The 22448-nt window shown below is 39.8% G+C and overlaps 1 protein-coding gene across 1 annotated transcript in view; it reads left to right on the top strand.

The window, feature by feature from the left end:
• The first annotated feature begins 8057 nt into the window (after positions 1-8057).
• Positions 8058-22448, top strand: part of CNTRL (centriolin) — a 92698-nt gene continuing 78307 nt past the window's right edge. Inside the window, exons 1-7 of the mRNA XM_054997646.1 lie at positions 8058-8249; positions 10536-10687; positions 12096-12342; positions 13839-13972; positions 14888-15018; positions 20324-20465; positions 21670-21856. Coding sequence (XP_054853621.1) covers positions 12129-12342; positions 13839-13972; positions 14888-15018; positions 20324-20465; positions 21670-21856 — 808 coding nt within the window. The 5' untranslated portion in view covers positions 8058-8249; positions 10536-10687; positions 12096-12128. The remainder of the gene's footprint in view (positions 8250-10535; positions 10688-12095; positions 12343-13838; positions 13973-14887; positions 15019-20323; positions 20466-21669; positions 21857-22448) is intronic.

Here is a 22448-nt window from a genome sequence, read left to right as displayed (position 1 = left end):
AAGTTAAGAAGATTCGGATTTTTTCCCCCTCGCAGAGTCTCGGAAGATTGGCGGTCCCCCCCCCCCTAAAATGGCAGCGAAAAAGCAGAGTCCTGCTCTGGGCAAGTCAGTTTCGGCCGCCCTGCAGGGAAGAGGGGAGTCGCTTGAGGAATTGGTGAAAAGATCGGTCATCGAAGCCATAAAACCCTTTGTTGACAAGCTGAATGAAACAGATCAAAGGGTGGGCTTAATTGAGAGCGATGTGAAAGCCATCAAGGAAGTAGCGGGGGGGGGGGGCAGAGAAGTCTGCTCAGGAAAATGCGTCACTTATAAGAGCAACGAACAAGGAGCTAAAGTTGGTGGAAAACCAGCTGATTGGGCTGCAAGTGGAGCGAACACAGACCATTTTGCGTCTCCAGAATGTTAAAGAGGAGGAAAACGAGGATTTAAGGGATCTTGCCTCGGAACTTTTAGCGACACCTGCGAGGGCAACTAAAGAAGAAGTAAAAAGCGCCATTTTGGGAGTCCGTCGGGCTTCTTCAAAATATGCAATGAAGCGGCAGCTGCCTCGCGAGATTGTTATTGAGTTTTCATCTAGGAGGGTCCGGGACACTATCCTATATAACTCATATAATGCGGACTTGGACTTTCTGGGAAATAAAGTCAAGATACTGAAGGACGTTCCATTTTTAGTTCGGAAGAGAAGACTTAAGTATAAAAGGCTGGCAGCTCTTTTGAGGGAACGTGGCATAAAGTACAAATGGCTATTTCCGGAAGGAATCTGGTTTAGTTATAAAGATCAAGCTTACAAGATTAATTCGGAAGATCAGCTAAGGGATTTTGTGGACAAAAATCAAGAATTTGGGCAAGACACCAAGCAAAAAGAAGAAGATTCGAAGCCTGAAGGGAGGGGGGAGGCAACGAGCGCTGCGGCTGTAGCTGCTCAGAGAGAACTGCGTCCGAGGCCCGGGGGGGGGGGGGCGAGATTTAATTTGAACTGTAATTTGTATTTTGTAAGATCAACCATTCCATCATTACTTTATTAAGCTTTAATTTTTAATTATGGCAGTATGAAGGGAAAGCATTGAAGTGTAGTGTTTAGTGTTTGTATGCTGCCTTCCCCATTTTTCCACCCCCCCTTCCCCTTCTCTTTTTTTCCTTCTTTCCCTCCCCTTGTACTATTGTAGTTTCTTGTAGTTTACTGTTTTAGATGTTAAAAATAAAAATATTATAAAAAAAAAGAAAAATTAGCTACAGGCAGGGCTTTTTTTCAGCTGGAAACGCGGTGGAACGGAGTTCCGGAACCTCTTGAAAATGGTCACATGGCTGGTGGCCCCACCCCCGATCTCCAGACAAAGGGGAGTTTAGATTGCCCTCCATGCAACAGTGCAAAGGGCAATCTAAACCCCCCTCTGTCTGGAGATCGGAGGCGGGGCCACCAGCTGTCAGACTGTGGCGTTCCAGTCGGCTAGCTACTGCCTCCTTCCCTTCTGCAAGACGACAGAGTCTCCTGATTTCAAAAGTTTTATTAGAAAACAGCATACAGGCCCTGGGTTCACATTCCAGAACTTAGACCGTTCTGGCCAACCATAGACTTTGCTAGGAATGAGGTACCTGATGAAAGCAATTACATTTCAACCCTTGGGTTCCCATCCTCCCCCCTCAGAGTTCCCAGCGCTGAGAGTGTGGAGACGAGGAAGCGGGAACCTCAAGGTCGGAGCTGCAGACATAAGATAAACTTGCCTTCTCTCCCACGGAAGCAGCTGTCCGGCAATGCCTGGAAGGAAGGAGAGGCTAACAACGAATACATTAACATGGCGTAACTGTTGTTCAGTACTCAAAACATGGAAAGGAATAAACTAGACGGCTATACAGTTTAACATAGCAAATTCTAGACATGATGTATAAGAAAGACACCACATTGTTCAGGTGAAGAACTCTGCCAATGAGATCCTGACACCAGCCATGTGACTGTTTTCGCTGAGGGAGATTTCAACTTTTAAAAACTCCCCGCCCCCCGTTCCAGCTTACCCAAAGTGACATCATTGGCCCTGGGAGCATGCGTGCACTTTGCACACGCACATGTGGTACCAGGGGTACCACCTCCCACCAAGAGTTGCCCCCTGTACTGGCAACCCGCTGAGTTCCACCACCTCTTTTCCCAGAAAAAAAGCCCTGGCTACAGGTGTGTTAAAGCAAAACTCACAGAAATTCCAGGCACCCGCATTATGGAAGTGCTGGGATTGTTTTTCACAGTGCAATGACCTAAATTATTTAAAAGTCAGACATTTAACTCAGATTTTATGTACATTATTTTCTTTAGTATAATAAATTATATTAAGTGTCACTAGTAAAAATGTCCTACTGGTTTAAACTAAACTCTGAATGTAATATAAAATACATCAAATTCTACCCTTAAGCCTCAATTCTTGACTTTTTGTCAGCTATACCCCTTAAAGCCTGCATTTCTGTAGAAAAGAAAACACTATGGGAAGAAACATTTCCAATCAAATCCAATTTATTACAGCAAAAGCCAGCGATATAAAACAATACGATTACAAGCAATAAATCAATATTATCAATACAGGAAAACCACAGGCATAAAGGGATAAGAGTGAAAATGGAATAACAATAATGAAAATAGAAAAAAATTTATGATGTTTTTTCCACTAAGAGAAGTTTACGTTTTCTGATAACTAAAGAGCAGAATTTGGCCACAGCATAGGTTACTGAGCTCTGAGAATCTTCTAAAAGAAATTTGCGCAGAACGTCTGGTCTAAATTCCAAATAGGATTGCAAAGGGATGAATTTAGACAAAAGAGGTAGTATGAGGCGAGACCGTTCTTCACAATAAAATTCACAGAATAAAAGTATGTGAGTAACCGATTCCACCATATTGTCCATGCATGGACATAAGCGCTCATGCATTGGTATCTGCCAGAATTTGCCGTACAATACAGCTGAAGGCAATGCCTCAAACCGGGCTCTAGAAAATGCCCATCTGTAGGACTCATGGGTAATACTGGATAAATATGGGGCAGCTGAAAAATTAGGCCAAGATTTTAAGCACCTGAAGTTCTTGGGAAGTGAAGCTTCTTCATTTTGAAGTTCAATATCAAGAAGCCTCTGAGTAATAGCTGTTTTTGCCATATTCAGGGTTCCATTAAAAAGATCTTCAGGATTTAGGCCAATTTGCTTGATCTTGTTAAAGATTTGTGTGAACCAAGGTGGATAAGGGTTCGCAGCTAGGAGATGAGTTATCATTCCCTTTGGATTATAATGAATTTTCAGCCAGAGGAATATTGCCTGTTCCCATACTTTTAATTCAACTCTGGGTAATCCTGCCTCTTGTCTAAGTATTACATTAGATGTACTCTTGGGAGCACCAAATAGAGATCTAAGAAATTTTGATTGGACTGTTTCAAGAATCTTAAGATTGGCAGAGAGTCCAATTTGTGAGCCATACAAAAATTGGGCCAAAGATTTTGCCTGGTAAGTTTTTAAGGCCGTAGGGAGAAAGCCAGCGCCTTTCCTTCTAAACAATTTAAGGATGGCATTTGCACTTCTCTCTGCTGAAGTGGCTGATGAGGTCAGATGTGCTGAGAATTTGGCATTATAGGAAAAAGTTATGCCTAAATACTGATAGTTCTTAATTTGATCTATGACATTTCCTTTCATATTCCAGATATATTTCCTAAATGAGCTGCCAAAACGAACAATTTTGGTTTTAGAGAAATTAATTGTTAACAATTCAATGTTACATTGATCATTAAATTTTTCTAAAGCTCGCTTCAAGCCAACTTTGGTCTGAGATAAAAGAACAGCATCATCAGCATACATTAAAATTGGAACTTTTCTGCCACTAGAGAACGCAGGGGCATGAGTGTCCGTTGTATGAAGGAAGAAACATTTCATTTCTAAATAAATGAAGACTGTTTTGGATTGTCGCCCTCATTTTAAAGAATAGATCACGGACACAACTCTAGGTTATTTGACCTAATTATAAAACCCACCCTGTTCTTTCAAATCCTTGCAGGGAAAAACATATGCCCCATGTTTTCTATAAGGGCCAAAGCAGCCATAGGGGTTATTTCAGTTCAAGAAACATCTCATCGTTCCAGTCACAAAAATCCAGCATTGTGCAAAACATACCTGATGAAATTCACTCAGGCATCTCTGAAAGGTAAATCGCACAGCCATCACTTGGAATAAGGCCATGTGAGAAGGAGAGAGGAAATTTAACCACTCCTGCATGTTATTGCTTTTCAAAACTAGGTCTCTTTTTATAAAAGAAAAAGAGTGTCCTTTGTGATCCTGTTCCTGTATAATGCTTAATGACCTGTTTAAAAACAGGTCACTATCAAAGGGAGCTTTGGCTCTCAAAGGAAGAGAAGGGAGCTTTCACTCTCAAAAGCTTATACCCTGAAAATCTTGTTGGTCTGTAAGGTGTCAGTGGACCTAAATCTTGCTATTTAAAAACAGGTGATCTTGTTTAGCATCCTTGCATGTGTATAGAGAGGTAAACAAAAACCCATTAACACTAAACCCTCTGTTGTCTAAACGTCTATAATGGTACAGTGTAAAAGGCATACAGGCTGCAGGACCTGAGGCTGTGGATTATGTTTGTAATAGGTAAAGACTAGTTCCAAGCCAATGTTTTTAATTGTTATTCCAACTGAATTAGTGTACACACTTCTACATGATATGATTAAATATTAGAAATTTGATTTAAACTGATTCTTTAAATCTTTTTGTCTTGCTGATTGAAGTCGTCATGATTTTAAAATCAACTTTACTATCTGTATAATGCTTATTTGATAATGAGCTCTGATATTTGTTCTTATAACCCAGGATTTGCATTTCCTGAAAACTGGGTTTTGACCTTTGCATTTACAGAAAGCTGGACTTTCCAAAACTGTTTTTTGCCAGATCCAGTAAATAGTTTGCCAAATCTGTCTCCAATGAGACAGAACAGCTAAATAAACTTCCACAACACACTCCTGTACTCACAACCCTGAATTCCCTCTTATAACCAGTAAGTTATAAGTAAGTTGTCTTAACTCTCCATGAAAGCTGTGAACTATGTGACCAAACCATCCCATCAAGAAGCTTCATGCCAAAAACTTGATTTGTTTCTTATAAAAACTTTATGGGGGCTGCTAAACCCCACTGAGACCTAAAACCACTTGCCGCCTATGGCTGAGTGAGAAGACAGGCCGCGGAGGACACCGCATAACAAACAGGACACACACACCATTGCTGGGATAAAACATGGCCACAACTTTATTACCATACAAACAGCGACAAGGAGTATTGGCGCAGCATATGGATCGGATCCCCACGCCATCGGCTGACCCGCCTGCCAGCCGATGCCCCCTGCCCCCCCCAGCCCCTGGCTGAGGGGGGGGGACCAAGGAGTGGCATTCAGGGGGAGGTCACCCGGTGTTCACCCTCATGTGACCCCCCCTGCCACCTGGGAGGGAGGATGCCCCGGCAGCCCCCCGAGCTGGGCATGCCTTCATACCTCCCTCCCAAGATTCCTTATTGGAATCCCCTCAATGGGAAGCCCCCCCAAGGGGGGGCGATTCCCCCAAAATGTGATCCGATCCAATGCCCCAACGCTAGCAAGTTGTGACAACATATCAAACAAAGCATAAAAGATAGGGCGCGGAGGGTGGGTGTCAGCTCCACGGCGCAAGTGAAGGGGGGCGGGTCCGGCAGTGGGTTAAATACCCAACTGTCGGACCTTGGAGAAAACTGCGGCCCCCGGGCCCCGCCCCCTCACCGCTCCGACCCCGGGCAGCCGTGATTGGCTGCCCGGGGTTTGAACTGATTGGCCGCGGGCCCGCCCGGGGGATGCCGGGCGGTCCCGCGGTCATGGCCGTCGCGTCCTCCCGGCCTCCTCCTCCCTCCGGCGGCAACCACGACCCCGGGTAAGTCCGGAGTCGTCGTATCTTGTTCTTATGTGTTTCGGGGCATAGTCTGAATTTCCTAGTGCCTCTTTTTTATGGCTGGTGCTGGGATATTCTAGTTTAAATAGCTTGGTACTGGCAGAAAATAGTAAAGACTTGAAAAGACTACTGGTGAAGGTTAAAGAAAAAAACGCCAAAGCAAGATCACAGCTGAACATCAAGAAGACAAAAGTAATATTTCCTGAGGAATTACACAATTTTAAGGTAGACAATGAAGAAACTGAAAATGTTAAAGATCTTCTATTCCTTAGTTCAATCATCAACCTAAAGGGAGATGGCAACCAAGAAATCAGGCGACTGAGACTTGGAAGGGCAGCCATCAACTAGAAAAGATCCTTAAGGATAAGAAAGTGCCACTGGGGACTAAGAGTAAGACAATTCATGTAATATTATTCCCCATTACTGTGTACGGATGTGAAAACTGGACAATAAAGAAAGCTGACAGGAAGAAAGTTGATTCATTTGAAATATGATGTTGGAATCCTGAATTCTCCCTAGAAAATAAAATGATGAGACTATCGTATTTTGATCACATCATGAGAAGACAAGATTCACTGGAAAAGACAATAATACTAAGAAAGTTGACAGCAGTCAGAAAAATGGAAGATCCGAAATAAAATGGCTTGACTCAGTAAAGGAAGTCACAGCCTCCACTTTGCAAGACCTCGGCAATGCTGTCAGTGATGTTTTGGAGGTCAATTCATAGGGTCACATAATTAGTTGGTTTGACAACACGTAACACACAATAATACTCACAATTTTAAAATTTAATTAACAATACTCAGCTTAACAGATCATGCAACTCCACGTTTGTTTGTATGTCTATGTTTTTATTGTATTGTTAAGTATTTATGTTTGCTGCCTTGGGGACACTATTTCAATGGAAAGGCAGAATATAAATGCTATAAATAAATAAAATTTAAATAATATTGCAGAGCAGCTGATGAGGCTAAGAAAATATTCTGCCCATGGTCGGCGAGTGAGTTTACAGCACGAGCTTTAATGTCATTACGAATATTGATCATTTGCATACTTTACTTTCATTCGTAGGTCGTTTTGAACAATATAGAAAAACAGAAGACATAAAGGCACTTCAGCTTCCCAGAGCCAATAGATACTGCATGTATGTACCATTGCAAGGGGAAAGAGTTGGCAGAAAACAATTTTTTTCCAGGTTCAGGTAGCCGGCTCAAGGTTGACTCAACTTTGCATCCTTCCGAGGTCAGTAAAATGAGTACCCAGTTTCTTGAGGGTAAAGTGTAGATGACCGGGGAAGGCAATGGCAAACCACCCCATAACAAAAAGTCTGCCAAGTAAACAGAGTGATGCAACGTCCCCCCATGGGTCAGTAATGATGACTCAGTGCTTGCACCTTTACCTTTTCAACTCTCATTTAGAAATCTTATTAATACCAAGTCAATCCCAAGTTGAGCTAACAGGAACTTTCTCATTATTAGGTTTCTCTAGTAACCTCCTATCTGAAGCAGGGCTCATGGCTCACAGGCAGTGCAGGTATTTGGGAAAGGGCAATGTGCTTTATGCATACAGACGATCCCAGGTCCGTTCCTGGCACTCCTAGAAGAAGTAGCAGCAAGTAACAAGGGCAAAGCATCAATAGGCAGCGCTAAGCTAGGAGGAGCAAAGCGACTCAGTCCAGACAGACAAGCAGTTTTATACATTCGTCTCTCTCCCCCTTCACACGTTGCAAGGGTCGCGAGAGCCCTCATTGAAACTGTGAATCCCTCATAATCAACAAGGCGCTCCAATAGGCGGGAAACGACAACAAAGCACCTGAAGAACTCGTGGAGGAGCAGCACAGCACACTTGCGCATGCGTTCCCCATTGAGCGCCTTGTCTGGAAAACACGATGTTGAGAAAGAGAAAGGGGGCGTGGTCCTACTGCCGATCCCGCCCCCAGTTTTTGCTGCTTCTGCTGCGAATAGGACAAGATGGTGTCGCCGGGCCCTTAAAGGACCAGCCTCCGTCTCCTTCTGAGGCAAACGACTACAGGCTCCCTCTCCCTTCGGTAGCTGAACTATTGAAGGAGAGGAAATGGAAAGCACAATAAGGAGGAGGGGTTAGGAAAAAAGTTGAAGAGTAGGAGAAAGGGAGAGAAAAAAAACCCACCGACGCCGCGCGCGCTGTAGAAAACAACGGCGGGCAGCCCGCTGGTCCGCGCCCTGAGTGGTTGCTATGGCAACGCGGGTAATCAAAGCGGAGGCCTGAGGCGAAGGGACCAGGCCCGAGGTTCCTCCTCTCTTCCACCCACCCTTTTATTCCGTGACTGTGGTGGTGCAGGTGAGTGAGAGGAGAGGCTCCTTCCCCCTTCAGCACCTCCGATGGGGAAGGAAGAGCTTCGTCAGTAGGTATCGGCTCTGAGGGTTCAATGGAACCTCCATGTACAGAGGCTGTGTAGCTGTGAGTGACGGGTGTTGGAGGGAAGCGGTTCGTTCCGTGCTATTGGGCTTCCTAGAAGCGCCTGGTGGGCTGCTGCGGGAAACAGGGTGCTGGCAGAGATGGATTTCTGTTCTATTGTAGCAGGACTACTCTTGTCTGGGTTTGACTGTTAGCTGTGAAGCTCGGTGGGCGACTCTGGGGCCAGTCAAGATCCCTCTGCCCGTCTCCCCTCCACACACAGGATCGCTGTGAGAGATGGGAGAGTAACATCTTTGCCACTTTGATTCAGCCACCAAGAAGGTGCTGAATTTTTTTAAAAACCTGAAATGTAACACACACACGTTTTGCTGTGCTGCATGTCAGGAGGGGAAGGGGTTGATGTCTCCCTGGTGTCTCAAAACAGGAAGATGGAAGCAATCTTGTATTCACCACCCTTCCGTAAGCCCACAGATCCTCTAATATAATACGAATGTGTATGTTTGTATACAAATAGTATGAATGGCTGAGTGGGAAAAGGAGGAATAGTGCATCCTGTATTTGTTAATGAAAAGCAGTAGTCCCATATCCCCAAGAGTGATGGAGAAGTGATTTCATCATCCAGTCTTTGTATCCTATGATAATTAATCTAGAAAACTTATGGCCAGCTAGTTCCATTTTCATAGGTACTAAAATCAGAGGGAAGGCAAAAAGTATTGTATGTGGAGTCCAACCGACAGCAGCCCCCAGGGGGTTGGACTAGATGACCCTTGACCAACCCTGTGATTCTATGATACTTCCTCCAGCTTCTAACTGCTATCAGTGGGGCCACGAGAAAGAGGCCTCACTCCACCATTGTGCCCTGGATCTTAGTTGAGCATTCTTTCCTGACAGAATTTATGCATGTGGTATCATCTGTATTTGGTGTGTGTGTGTGTGTGTGTTAATTCTTGTGACCTGCTTTGAGTGCCTATTTTGGCTGAAAAGCAGGATAAAAATATAATAAAATTGATTAGAATGTCAGGTTCATATACAGGTATGCATTGTATTTATCTCTGGGAGAGAGAGATAACCCACACTTTTATTATTTTTGCTTTATTATAGGTCATCTCATCTGGAATAAGATGTAACTAGTCTTTGCTTAGTATTCTTGAGTAGGTGACCATATGTTGTTGTTAATAATAATAACATTTGATTTATATACTGCTCTTCAGGACAACTTTATGCCCACTCAGAGCAGTTTACAATGTATGTTATTATCTCCACAACAAAACCCCTTGGGTGGGGTTGAGAGAGCTCCTAGAAACTGTGACTGACCCAAGGTCACCCAGTTGGCTTCAAGTGGAGGAGTGGGGAATCATACTTGGTTCTCCAGATTAGAATCCTGCGCTCTTAACCACTACACCACCCTGGCTCTTAATATATATTTTATCATCACATACTAAGAGAGAGAGAGAGCACATAATTCTGGCATGTTCCTGATTCTAAGAGATGCCACTGATTTGACTGTATATATTTGATTATTGGATATCTGTTGACTATTGAAGCTGTTCCCTGGTTGAATTTTCCTGTTTTTCACCATTTTTAAAATTTTGTTTGTAGTGGTGTACTGCATCTGGGTTTTATCATCTCCATTCATTCTCTCTCTGCTGTTTCAAAAGTTCAGATGTTATTAGACAGAGAGATATTTTCGCACTTCTTTGTGTATCCAAGTAGAACTAGCTCTGAAATTTCTAATGACAGTTGACTTGGGGCTAGGAAGGTCTGCATTACAAATAAATCAGAAGTCTATTTTCTTACTTTCTTGCTTGCTTTCAACTTTTATAGCCTGTTTTTCTTCATGAGACTCAAGGTGGAGTATCCAGTTAAAAAGCAACGTAGTAGACAGTATAAAACATACAACTAATCATAGACAATAGATTACAAAAATTAGAAAAGTATGTAAAATATATGCTATATTTGTATAATACGTACACATGAACCTGAATTATACTGAATCAGACTGTTGATCCATCATGATCAGACTGACAGCACCTCTCCTGGGTCTCAGGCAGAGACAAACAATGCACCAAAGCTGGACTGAAAGATTAGAGAACAATGTAATAAAAACCGTATAAGGGATACAATGAACAAAGCATTGAAACTTCCTAAATTTTCATAGATAATAACTGTCTTCCCTTCAGGACTTCAAATGATTTTTCCATTCTTCAGTTTTATCCTCAGAACAACCTTGTGGGGGAGGTGAGGTTGCAAGAGAAAGACTGGTCCAAGGCCACCCATTGAGCTTTGTGGCTGAACATTTAATCTGGGGTCTCCTAATCCAGGATTCTAACCACTACACCACTCTGGCTCATATCACTGAGGTAGGTGGTTGTGGTTGTGCAACTCTGTGTAGACATGAGAACATTGTTTTAGATGAGATTACACTGATGGTGTTCAATAAAATATGTCCAAAGGCCAGTTCTGTATTATAACAGTATGAATTTATCAGACTTGGAGGCTAAAATGGGGTGGGGGTGGGGAATTCCTAGTTTGTTACATGTTTGTATATCATGATAGAGCTGTGCTTTAATGATGCTCAAAACAAACACTTTAGCAGTTTTAAATATTTTTTTCTAAATTATAATCCTCTAAGATTAATGCCAGGTATCTAGAATATAAGAAATAAAGATGACAGCATTAAATGGATCAGTTAATGGATCGAGGAAATTAATTTTGGTTCTGCAGAATTGTGAGAGTAACATAAATGATTGCATACAGTATAATACATAGCAGTATTCTAACTTTACAATTTCTTATTATTCCTTTTTAACAAGGGCTAACTGAAATAAGTCTTAAAGAAGAATAATGGAAGAAAGTTTTTAAAGTTGTTTCAGGAGCAAATACTTTCTTTTCACTTAGCTTTGGGCAACATGACTGGTTGCTTTGTATGCATCAAAAGCAAAGCCCACAGCAAAGACCACGTGAACTATCAAAAGGCACAGACTTGATATCAAGTGAACCAAAATAGACTTCTGCCTTTTATAACTGTCCCATCTTTGATGGCTGATCATGAGTTCTGTATGTGCACACATGTTTAAGCAAGAGCGGAAGCTTGAACTTCTTTTAGTTATTGCCAGGAAGGAAATGCATTATATTTTGCATTTGCACAAAACATCCCCACAACTATCTGGTCCCAGATGCTTTGAGTAAGCCACCTTTGAGTAACCACATTTAATGTGGTTTGGTATTTTGCCTTTGTTCTGTCCTTAATTTTTGCCCACTGTATAGCTCCTATTTTGCTGAAATAAAAAAGTGAAAAAGTAGCTTTGACAGTAGCCACTTCGTGTTGTTTATAACTGTGTGGCTAATTGGCACAGTAGATAGACAATTTGCTTTACTTTTTGTAATGGCTGCAATAATCAAGAACTCTAAAGAAGCTTGCTTGCTGATGCTCTCAGCTTGCTTTTTGAAAATAAAGTGCTAGTATCAGCTCTAGTATTTCTACACTTGGGCAAACCACAGCTTCCTGAAACTACGCTAAGGAGACCTGCAGCGAGTTAAGCAAAGATGGAAGGCGTGAAGCCAGAGTTAGTTCTCAGTGCTTGGATAAATTGCTTTTAAGTTTCCTTCACCAAGTTTTTTTTTTAAAAAGCTCACAAGGGAAGCTGTGCTGGAAGGTTTGTTTAAGCAAACAAACTTGTTAAAATCAGTACCTGGATTTTTAATTTTTACATTTGAGCAGCTGCTAATATTTATGCCTTTGAAAACCTTGTGTCTATATGTTTGTAGCTTTTCATCTCGTAAAATGCAGCATTCTGTGAAATGAAGAAAGGCCGACCACAAAGAGCATCATTTGAAAAAAGGCAAATGTCTCCATCTCGCACTCAGAGTCCAATGAGCTCAAGCTGCCGGTCACCATCTCCACTTAGCAGACAAGGAACTTCTGCTGCTTATCTAGCCACAGAACCAAGTTATTCAGGAGATCTAGTTGAAGAAAGGGATTTAGAAATTCCCTTTGATTATCATGTCGGACAAGGTATTGTTATTAATTATATTTGATCACATAAAGAATTTTAAATAGTACACACTGTTCATTTTTAGAAGTTCTTAACTTTTGTTTCTATTTTTTGCAGAATATAGCTGTTAAATTAGCACCTTGTAATAAAAGTGTTTTTTAGCACTATATAAATACTAAGGGCATAATCCACCCTGGAAAGCATAGCTGGGATTATTTGGAGGAATTTACACAGGGCCTAATGGAGGTACCCCCATAAATAGATAGACATGCAGAGGCACATATGCACCACAGTCCATTGGCCACTTCCTGGAACAGAAGCTCATGCATTTCCTGTTTTGCCATTGATCTCAGGGCTTCAGGAGTTAATTTGGTTCAGAGTTCCCATAAATTTTCTACTTGAACCCTGGGAAACAGGTAGTGCTTTGACCTCTTCTGGATAATGGCCAGTGCAATGCGATGTGTATCCCACGGAAGATTTCATTGAACACAATAGCAGTCCATCCTCTTGTTAGAATACAATCTGTATATTTCACAATGGTCTTTAAAATAATTGTGTGAAATATCATGGTTGTCTGGTGATATGCTTGTGTTATTCAGTCAGTGCTAATTCTAGTCAAATTTAGATCATCTTTTGTGTGTGTGTATAAAAATTTCCGTCACTAACAAATAACTCCAGCTCTTCTTCCTCAGCAGTAAAACTGGAAGACTGCTACATTTTGGATTTTCCTTTCTTATAATTCATTCTCATAGAAATCAAGATATAAAAGTTGTAGAGCATGTTACTATTGCATATTCAAAGTATTCTCTGATGCTTGATTGTTATCCATATTTCTAAATAACGTTATTTATATTAATTTTATTAGAACCTCCAAGTTTACTGGACACATCTTAAATTACACAATATCAGGTGACGTAGACATCAGTGTTGACTTCAGATCTGGTTTATTTATTTATATTTATTTTATTTAAAGCTAACCTTTCTCCCTGAGATTCAACATGGTTTACACAGTTTAAGTCAATACAATTAATGATTGGGACATTCAGTAAACTGTACAGTGGGTTATGGTTTGCAGAAACTTGAAAACAAGCATAAATCTGAATACAGAGCTGAAATAATGCTGAAGCAAACATAAGCAATAATGAAGTGGAAATTACCCTGTTGGAGCATAATATAGCAACAGATAGTACCCAGTAGTACAGTACACAGTCCCTATCCCTTTACAAAAGCATCTCTCTGACCCATTTCCTTAAGCACAACTCTATAAAGCCCTCCTGATTACAGATTTAGAACTAGCAGAAATCAGTATTTGATAAATCTCAAAGCCTTAAACTCAAAATGGCACTATCTAGTTAAAAGTGTTTAATTAAATTTCAGGCTGTTTATTTTCTGTACAAAAACTAAATTTTCCTTTCATAGTAGTTTTTGGGGCATGCCTGTTTTGTCATAACATTTTTCCTTTAGCAATAGCAAAATTTCTAACTTTGTAAGTAACATACTTCATTATTAATTTCAGGCGGCAACTGTATCATTACAGGTATTAGATACATAACAGAGACTCTTATCAAGAAATTGTCCAAACAGGAAAATGTGGCACGTGTAACTTCTTTGAATCTTTCTCTTGCTAAAGATGGAGGAAAGAAGTTTAAGGTATATTGTTGTCATAGATATGTACTCACTTGGGAGAAAAACTCCTGTTGTTCATGTACATAATGCATGCTATACTTAAAAAAAAAAATCAGATATTTGGCAAAAATTAGAAACCCCAAATCCTTCAGTCCTTAATATTTTTTGCCTTTTAAAAGGCAAATTGCTTTGTACGCTACTTTTGATGAGCTGCTATTCATTGTTATTGCGAGTTGTTACTGGAGCTGCTTGTTAGGGCTAGGCCACCAGCTCCAGAAGGTATTGTTCTTAATTTGTAGTCCCTGCAAGTCCGTGGCTGCATGTTGAGGTTCTACTCTGTTAACTAAGCCAGAAGAGAATGCCATCCTCCTGGTATTTGTATCAGGGCTGGCCAATCTAGAGACTAAACACAGCAAACAAATCGGCACACCTCCTTCCTTCTGCAGCTGAAGAAGGTGGCTCTGGGTACAATGGTAAAAGCCTGAGGTATCTTACTTGGCTGAGTTTTGCCATGAGCCTTCCAGTTCAGACCTTGGAATTCCCGACACTATTTTTGGATGACTAATTAAATGATTTGGAAGAATAAAATTAGTATAAGAAACAAAATAGGAGATATGTCATTGCAGTTTAAAATTAAAATAACAATCTGCAACCAGTGTACAGCTCTGAATTTGTGTATTTCAAAATTATCTCCTAATTAAGCATTTAAGACTCTCTAAATGCTCTTTTGAATGCCTCCTTAGTAAAACATGGTTTTTAAAGATTATTCCCTTTTCTGTTTTAAAATAAAATGGCACAATAACAATCCACTATTCATCCCACTTGACAGCATGGTATAATGTTCCAGTCAGCATGGTTCTTAATAAACAGAACAGAAGACTACTTTTATCATACTGTAGAGGCTAATCTACTACTATAAAGTCCTGTTTATATTTACAGTACATAGAAAATTTGGAGAAGTGTGAGAAACTTGAAGTCCTTAATCTCAGTAACAATCTGATTGAGAAGATTGAAAAATTGGATAAACTTTTCAAGCTACGGGACCTTAATCTGTCCTACAACAAAATAAGGTAAGCTACGGAGAGGGGGAGAGGGAATTGAAGCAAACAAGGGGAGACCTGCCCCCATCTTCAACTATATTTATTTACTTCATTTATACTCTGCCTATCTCCCCAATGGGGACCCAAAGCAGTTTACATCATTCTCCAAATCTCTATTTTTAGCCTAACAATGACTCTGTGGGGTATGTTAAACTGAGTGTGTGATTGGCCCAAAGTTACACAGTAAGGTTCCACAGCAGAGTAGAGATTTGAACTTGGGTCTCCCAAATCCTAATTTTAAACTTTAACCACTACTTTACACTGGCTATCATGGAGTGGTTGCTGTTGAATAGAACTGAACACCTGGGCCGGGATGAGAAATGCAAATCATGTGGTAGCAAGTTGTTGTTGGTTGCTGCTAGGCCTGGCCCCAATGAGTCCTCTCTCAAAGACCAAAACTGCCCTGGAAAGGGGCCTGCCCCCTTATTCTATATTTTTACTGACAGAAACTAAGATTTAAAGGCTTGCAGTATGGTTGTGATTTTCTAGCAATGACCACTAAGGACTGCTTGTGTCATTTTGGAAAGTTTTAATATATATTTTCCAGATTTTTCTGCAGCCTTGGAACTTTTCTCAGGATTGTAGAAAGATCTGTCTTGTCTGTCCATAGCCCCAGTCTCTGGATTTAAGAATCTGCAGATGAGGCCACATTGAGAAATAGATATATTGATGATGATGATAGAGCTAAGTTTGGTTTAGTGGTTAAGAGCAGCAGGACTCTAATCTGGAGAACTGGGTTTGATTCCCCAGTCCTCTGCTTGAAGCCAGCTGGGTGAACTTGAGTCAGTCACATCTCTCTCAGCCCCACCCACCTTACAGGGTGATTGTCATGAAGATAATAACACACTTTGTAAACCTCTCTGAGTGTAGCATTAAGTTGTTCTGAAGAGCAGTATATAAATCGTTATTATTATGTTATTAAAATGTTGCAAACATTTTTCTTCATAATGTAATTTCTTAGGTAATGCTTTGCTAGTAGAAAAGTGTTTCTGCATTGTGGCAATTAGTAATTGGCATAGGGGTTTTTTTTCTTTCCGATGAGAGAACACAGAAGAATGCCCAACCAGGGAAATTTGGAAGGACAAAATATCAGAATATGTGGTGATGGCAAAATTGACAAATTATATAAATAGAAGGCCAATTAAAGAACTCAAAGAGAAATGGGGAAATATTTTGCTTATAATGGATAAAATTTATAAGAGGCCTTGGTCTTGTAAATCTGATAATGATTGCATATTGATATGTTTTATAATTTAATTGTAAGATAGTTATATAAAGGTAATTGGTAGAATAGGTAGATAATTGGTAGAACAGACCGTATAATATGGAAATATTGGCATAAAGTCAACATTGTTATCATTAAGTAAACTGTAAGTTAAAGGTAATGATAAACAGAAGTGAAATAAGGATTTTTTTCTTCTTTTTAAGATAAGAGGTAGAAATAGGTTAGAATCTTCTATAATACTCTATATTAATACAAAAGGCTATGATAATCAGTTACATTAAGTAATAAGCAGTGTTATTGTTAATAATTAATTGTTAAAAATGGAAAGGATATTGGAGCAGTAACAAAATAACGAGTCTTTTATTATTAAATAATAAGCAGGAATAGGTTTGAATTCTGTATGTGTTGTACAGATGGGAAATATATACTAATTAGGCTCAACTATTATATTAATTACTACTCTAATATTGATAAAGGTCATGATACTTGTACTTGGTATTTTAACAACCCTTGTAGCACACAGTTTTATATTTGTCTTGATTGTCTCCCTTTCTTCCTCTTTTTTCTGTACTTATTTTTTGCTTTAATAAAAATAAAATAAGAATAAAATAAAAATGTTACACAGGCTAGGACTACTGTAGCTCTTCCTGTGGTAAGTGTGTTTTGTTATGCAAGGAAACTTCAGGCTGCAGTTGTAAGCATGCTGATTGATTTGATAGTCTTATTGAGTGCAATGTCGTGTGTCCAAATATGTAGTTTCAAAGACTTTGGAAAAGGGGGTAGCATTTTTTACTGATTGCCCTCACCCATGGCAGTGCAGTTCTACAATTGCACCCTTCCAAGTGCAGAAATCAGACCTCAGCAATAGCACAGTGGCAAACAGTGCGATCCAAAGTAGAATTATACCCTCTGAAGTAAACTGAAATCCATGGATTTAGAAGGGATGTAATTGTTTAGGACTGCACTACCTGAGCATCTGTTTTGCACTGTGCTTACTTACCCTGTACTCCATGTGCAGGACACTGCTAACAACTCTTCAGGGTAGAAGGTTTGTTGAGCTAATACACACTAGTTGCATGTTGCAGGGGATGGGGAGGAGATTTGCAGCAGTCAAAGCAGGGGATACTCCTGTTGATTTGTGTGGAGAGCGGGTATTGAGTTGCTAAAATAACTCTTGTGACTGCTCTGTGTTAATTTTTGTATAGAAGAAAAAGCTAAGATCTGGCAGGCATTCCATGACATTAAATATAAGTTTAAAGAGGCCCGCAAACCATGGCTCTACAACTAAATGTGGCTCTTTTAGAAGGAAAACAAATCTTTAAAGTAAGGTATCTAGGAAGTGGAGGTGGGATGTTAGAATAACCTGTATATGAAGGGAATGGCTGGTATAGATTTTGTGGGACTCAAGGGCTTCTTAGAGATCCTTTAGAAAAATGGAAATAATAGAGGTGAACAGTTCCTAGTAATCCAACTGTGATTCATGCACAAATTTATGTCAGTGCACTAAAACAATTGTGCAGCATCATCTTGTGTGTATTTATTAGTTATTGTGAGAACTTATGAGTGTACCACTTCCTAATAAAGAACTCAGAACAGCCAAAGTTTGAGCTGCAGAAACCTTATGGCTGTCATTTATTGATCATGTTGAATTTAGGGGTGTACGATTCGGTATCTGGGTTACAAAATAACATTAGAGAATCCTGAATAAATTTGGGATACTGATTAAATTCAGGATACTGATTAAATCAATGACAGATAAACCAGAATATATTCAGGTTTATCTGGCAAACGCAAGCTACAGCCTTTTTAATTCTGGCCGGCTGCTCTTGCAAGCTTTTTTCTCCCCCCAATTTTCCAAGGCTTTCCTGGCCTTTTTCCCTCCGGGGAGAGGGGAGTGAGACATGAGGGAAGGGGTGTGAGTGAATAAGTTAGCTTCCCCCCTTTTGCAAGCTTCCCAGACTTGTCTGGTAATGGTTTGATGTTGATTCTGTTGGACTTGCAATAGTCCTTGCTTCAGTTTGGTTTTTTGAAATTGATTTTGTTGGGATTTTGTGGTTTGGGGTTTATTTTATTGTGCTTACACTGGCCCTGGGTTCTGCCTGCCTGGGTTCTTTGAGTGACTCTGGTTCGGTTGGGTTTGCAACAGTGCCTTTCCTTGCTTCAGTTTAGTACCAGTGGGATTCTCTGGTTGGGCATTAGTTCTGGTGGGATTCTCTGGTGTGATGTTGGTCCCATTACTTCAGTTTGGTCCAGTGGGATCTCCTTGCTTCATTTTGGTTCTGTTGGGCTTTGTTGGTTCAGCTTGCATTGGGAAGTGGCTTTTTGACAGGGGTTGCCTGAAACAGTGGAGAGTAGCTGAGGGCACCTTGTTCAGGGGCCTATAGAATTAACCCCGTGCATCCAATCTTCCTGAAACTAGGTGGGTCTTTACTGGACTGGCAGGTCTAGGTTCCCGATAAATTTGGTGGTGTTTGCTTGAAAAATGCCCCCTAGCTCCCTGGATAACTTTCCCTGTAGAAAATAATGGCTGAATATATTTGGTATTCCTGGTTAAAACCAAATCCAAATCGAGAATCTGACCTGACTATCAGGAATAACAAATATTTATGGTATTCTTGAATACTGGATCCAAATTAAGCTGATTTTTTTTGCTGCAAACTCCTAATTAAATTGTATTGTTTCAGTTGTCCAGGTATGCTTTCTGATACTGTCTCTTTATTGTTTTCTTGCTCTGAAATTTGATGTTGGGCTTTTAATTATAAAAGGTTACTGACTCTTGGACTAGGAAAAAAGACTTTAAATTATTTTTGCTGTTCTCCAGAGGGTTCTTCCTCGCCTGAAGCTAATGTACATCTGAAACACTTCAAAATAGAAGAGTCCAGTAGCACCATTTTTCTATTTTGCTACTACAGACTAAGATGGCAGACTAAGATTGCTACTACAGACTAAGATGGCTAAGATGGCTAACTCTATTTTGCTACTACAGACTAAGATGGCTAACTAAGATGGCTAACACTTCAGTTTCTGTAAAACCTAGTGATAGTTTAGTTATACATGAATGAGTTTTGTGTCATCAGTGTATAGTAGAATTGAAATTTTATGTTCACCAAGAGAGGGTGGATACTTATCGCTGCTACTAACTGTGTATATATTTGTTGTTGTACCCAAATTTGACAACTGAAAATGGTCCATTGGTTGTATTTAATTCTAAATTTTATTTCTTTTAATCATGTTATATCAATTTTAGTTAATCCTATGTCTCTTTGTTTTACTCTCTGTCATCTGCGATTTGTAATGGCCTATGGCTAAATACAAATAAATTTTGGTTTGGTTTGGAATGAGTTTTGTGTTCATGCACTTCTTTCTTTCTTTCTTTCTTTCTTTCTTTCTTTCTTTCTTTCTTTCTTTCTTTCTTTCTTTCTTTCTTTCTTTCTTTCTTTCTTTCTTTCTTTCTTTCTTTCTTTCTTTCTTTTCTTTCTGGTGTTCAAGGAAAATTAGTTACTTCTGCTTCAGTACAAGCTTCAGTTTGCTGTTTTATCTGAACAGGAAATCTGTGGTTTAAGTTTACCCTCCAGACCAGAATAACAAATTAGAAAGCTGGTTTACAGTTCTGCTTTAGAAGGCCAGTATATGACATTGTTTACCTATTCAGATACAGTGACAAACTATAACTTGCAATAGCAACTATTGTTTAGTTAAATAGGAGTAACTATTATTTATTTATGTTATTTGTAACATCATTCTCACTTGGACTCAAGATGGATTACACACTGTAAGTCAATATGTTCAACAACTGGTTTATTCAATAAACAATGCAATAGGGTATGCAAATGCAAACGTACAGAAATGGTACAAGCTGAAAACAATGCTAAAACAAGAATCAGCAATTAAGCATTGACATATTACTAATTCTGTGCTGTGACTAGTTCACAGCACGTGAGGGAAGCGGGGAACATGCAAACACAAATGTTATTTACGTGGTGCCAAACAATGAAGGAAAACCATTATAAATTTTTAAATGACTTTTAAAAATACTTCATTTTTCTCCAGTAAAATAGAAAGTATCGAACACCTTCTCAACCTGCAGAAACTGAACCTTGCCGGGAATGAAATTGAGCACATCCCTGGGTGGATGGGAAAAAAACTCCGATCTTTGCGCACCTTGAATTTGAGACATAATAAAGTATCTTCAGTAAGTGATTTCAACATGTGGTAATACTTGCACAGTGTTTTTTTTTTTGTTGGGGTTTGATTGTCTTTTTTTCTTGTTTTAACTTTTTCTGTAAGAACAGATCTTTTCTAAAGCAAAAAGTATGTGGTTCCCCCATATTTCTAATATATGCAGATTAGAATTGTGTGGACAAAAGCTAGAGCAGTAGATCTCAAACTTCTTTAGGGAACCTGGGCTGCAGAGCTCGTGGGAAGCTTATTGGAGATTCTTCAATGAGAACATCAGTAATGGTGAGCAGGTCCCTGAAACACACTTCCATCACTTTCTGCTTGTAATATTCAGCTGTAGGAGAGTGTTTAGGTGAACTTTAGGTCATATCCTCAGTTGAAGTGAAACACCAGTAAAGTCTACTAAACGTATCCAGTGCCCTAGGATTTGCTGAGTGTCCGCTAGAATTTGCTTCAGAAGCCTCTGGGGTTCCATGGCAACACACAGGAGTTTTTCAGCAGAGATTGAGATGGAAAGGAGTACCCACATGCAGTATTTTTAAAAAACTGCACCAGATGGCTTTTCTGCACAATGTTAAAACGTAACCCAGATTTATTTTAACTCAAATTCTCTCTGTATGCTTTTTTTCTGCCCTTTCTCAAAGCTGCGCAGGACAGCACACATCATTCTTCTCTCCCCATTTTGTTCTCACAACAGTCTTGTTAAATAGGTTAAGCTGACAGAGTGATTGGCCCAAGTTCACCCAGTAAACTTTAATTCCAGGGTGCAAATTTGAATCCAAGTCTGCTTGAATCCATCACTGATGAGATAAGCCAGAACAGTGTGCTTGCCATTTTTAGCTATTATCCAAAAACACTCCCATTTTGGGATGTGGTGTTTAGTGTTTCTTCACATTTTTTTAAAGCTCAGGAAGTATACAGCACTCTGCTAAAGTATCCAGCACTCTTATTGAAAATGCAGGTTTCAATAGGAAAATCAAAATTTAACTTTTGACTTCATTGTAATTTTTGTCTTTGGGTGATATTCTTGCAGTTCCCTTTTCAGTTGAGAATTTTTTGATAGGTTTCAAGGTTTTACCTAATGTCTTAGGTTACAGCAGTGTCGTAATATTGTGATTGTTGCATAATATTGTTAAATTGTGCATCTATTAGCAGAAAATTGATCATAATTTCTGTTTCAAGGAGTGTTTAATTATTGTAATTTTTTTTCTTTACAGTTCCATGAGGTAGCTAAATTGAAGTTCCTTAAAGATTTGACTTCTCTGTTCCTGGCTGACAACCCCATTGTAAACCTACCTCATTACCGTCTTTACACCATTTTCCATTTGAGGTCATTGGAAGAACTTGATGGACAGCCAGTGACAAACTCTGAGAGGGATGAGGCTTTTTTGAGGTTTAATATAGGTAAAGATGATAACCATACATCATTTCAGTAATTAAGATGAATTGTGAAATATTTTTCAGTCTGAGCAAATTCTTTGAGTATAGTAGATAAACAGGATGTTCTAGTGGTAATATACAATAATGGCTCCTTCACACCAGATTTTTTAGGGACAAAGTTTTAAGTGTACACCTAAACAAGTAAAATGTGAAAGTAATAGTCATTTGTCTGCCTATTACATTTTATCATGCCTTTTGTCCAGGGAGCTTGCAGCCATGAACACATTTCTCCACTCTTTTGTTTTATCTTCTTAACCTTATGAGCTAAGCTAGGCTGAGATAGAGAGTATGACTGATCCACAATCACCCAGAGAGCAATCCTAAGAAGGTCTACTCAGTGAGGCTTAGTCCCAAGAACTTCATGATCTTCAAGTTTTAGTCCAACATTAATAGTTACACTGGCTCACACTGAATTACCCAAGTACACCTGTTAGAGCGTTCTGATTGAATGCAGAACCCTGTTGAGTGTCCACTCAGTGGTAAACTGAGATGCGCTGCAGCCTAGGGTGTGGAACAGTTCTAAATATTGAAATAAATGAGTATGATTTGATCAGCA

This window comes from Eublepharis macularius, chromosome 14 (assembly GCF_028583425.1).
Source record: "Eublepharis macularius isolate TG4126 chromosome 14, MPM_Emac_v1.0, whole genome shotgun sequence".
Lineage (NCBI taxonomy): Eukaryota > Metazoa > Chordata > Lepidosauria > Squamata > Eublepharidae > Eublepharis > Eublepharis macularius.
The sequence above is the reverse complement of the archived record's forward strand: the minus strand, read 5'-3'. Positions and strand labels throughout refer to the sequence as shown.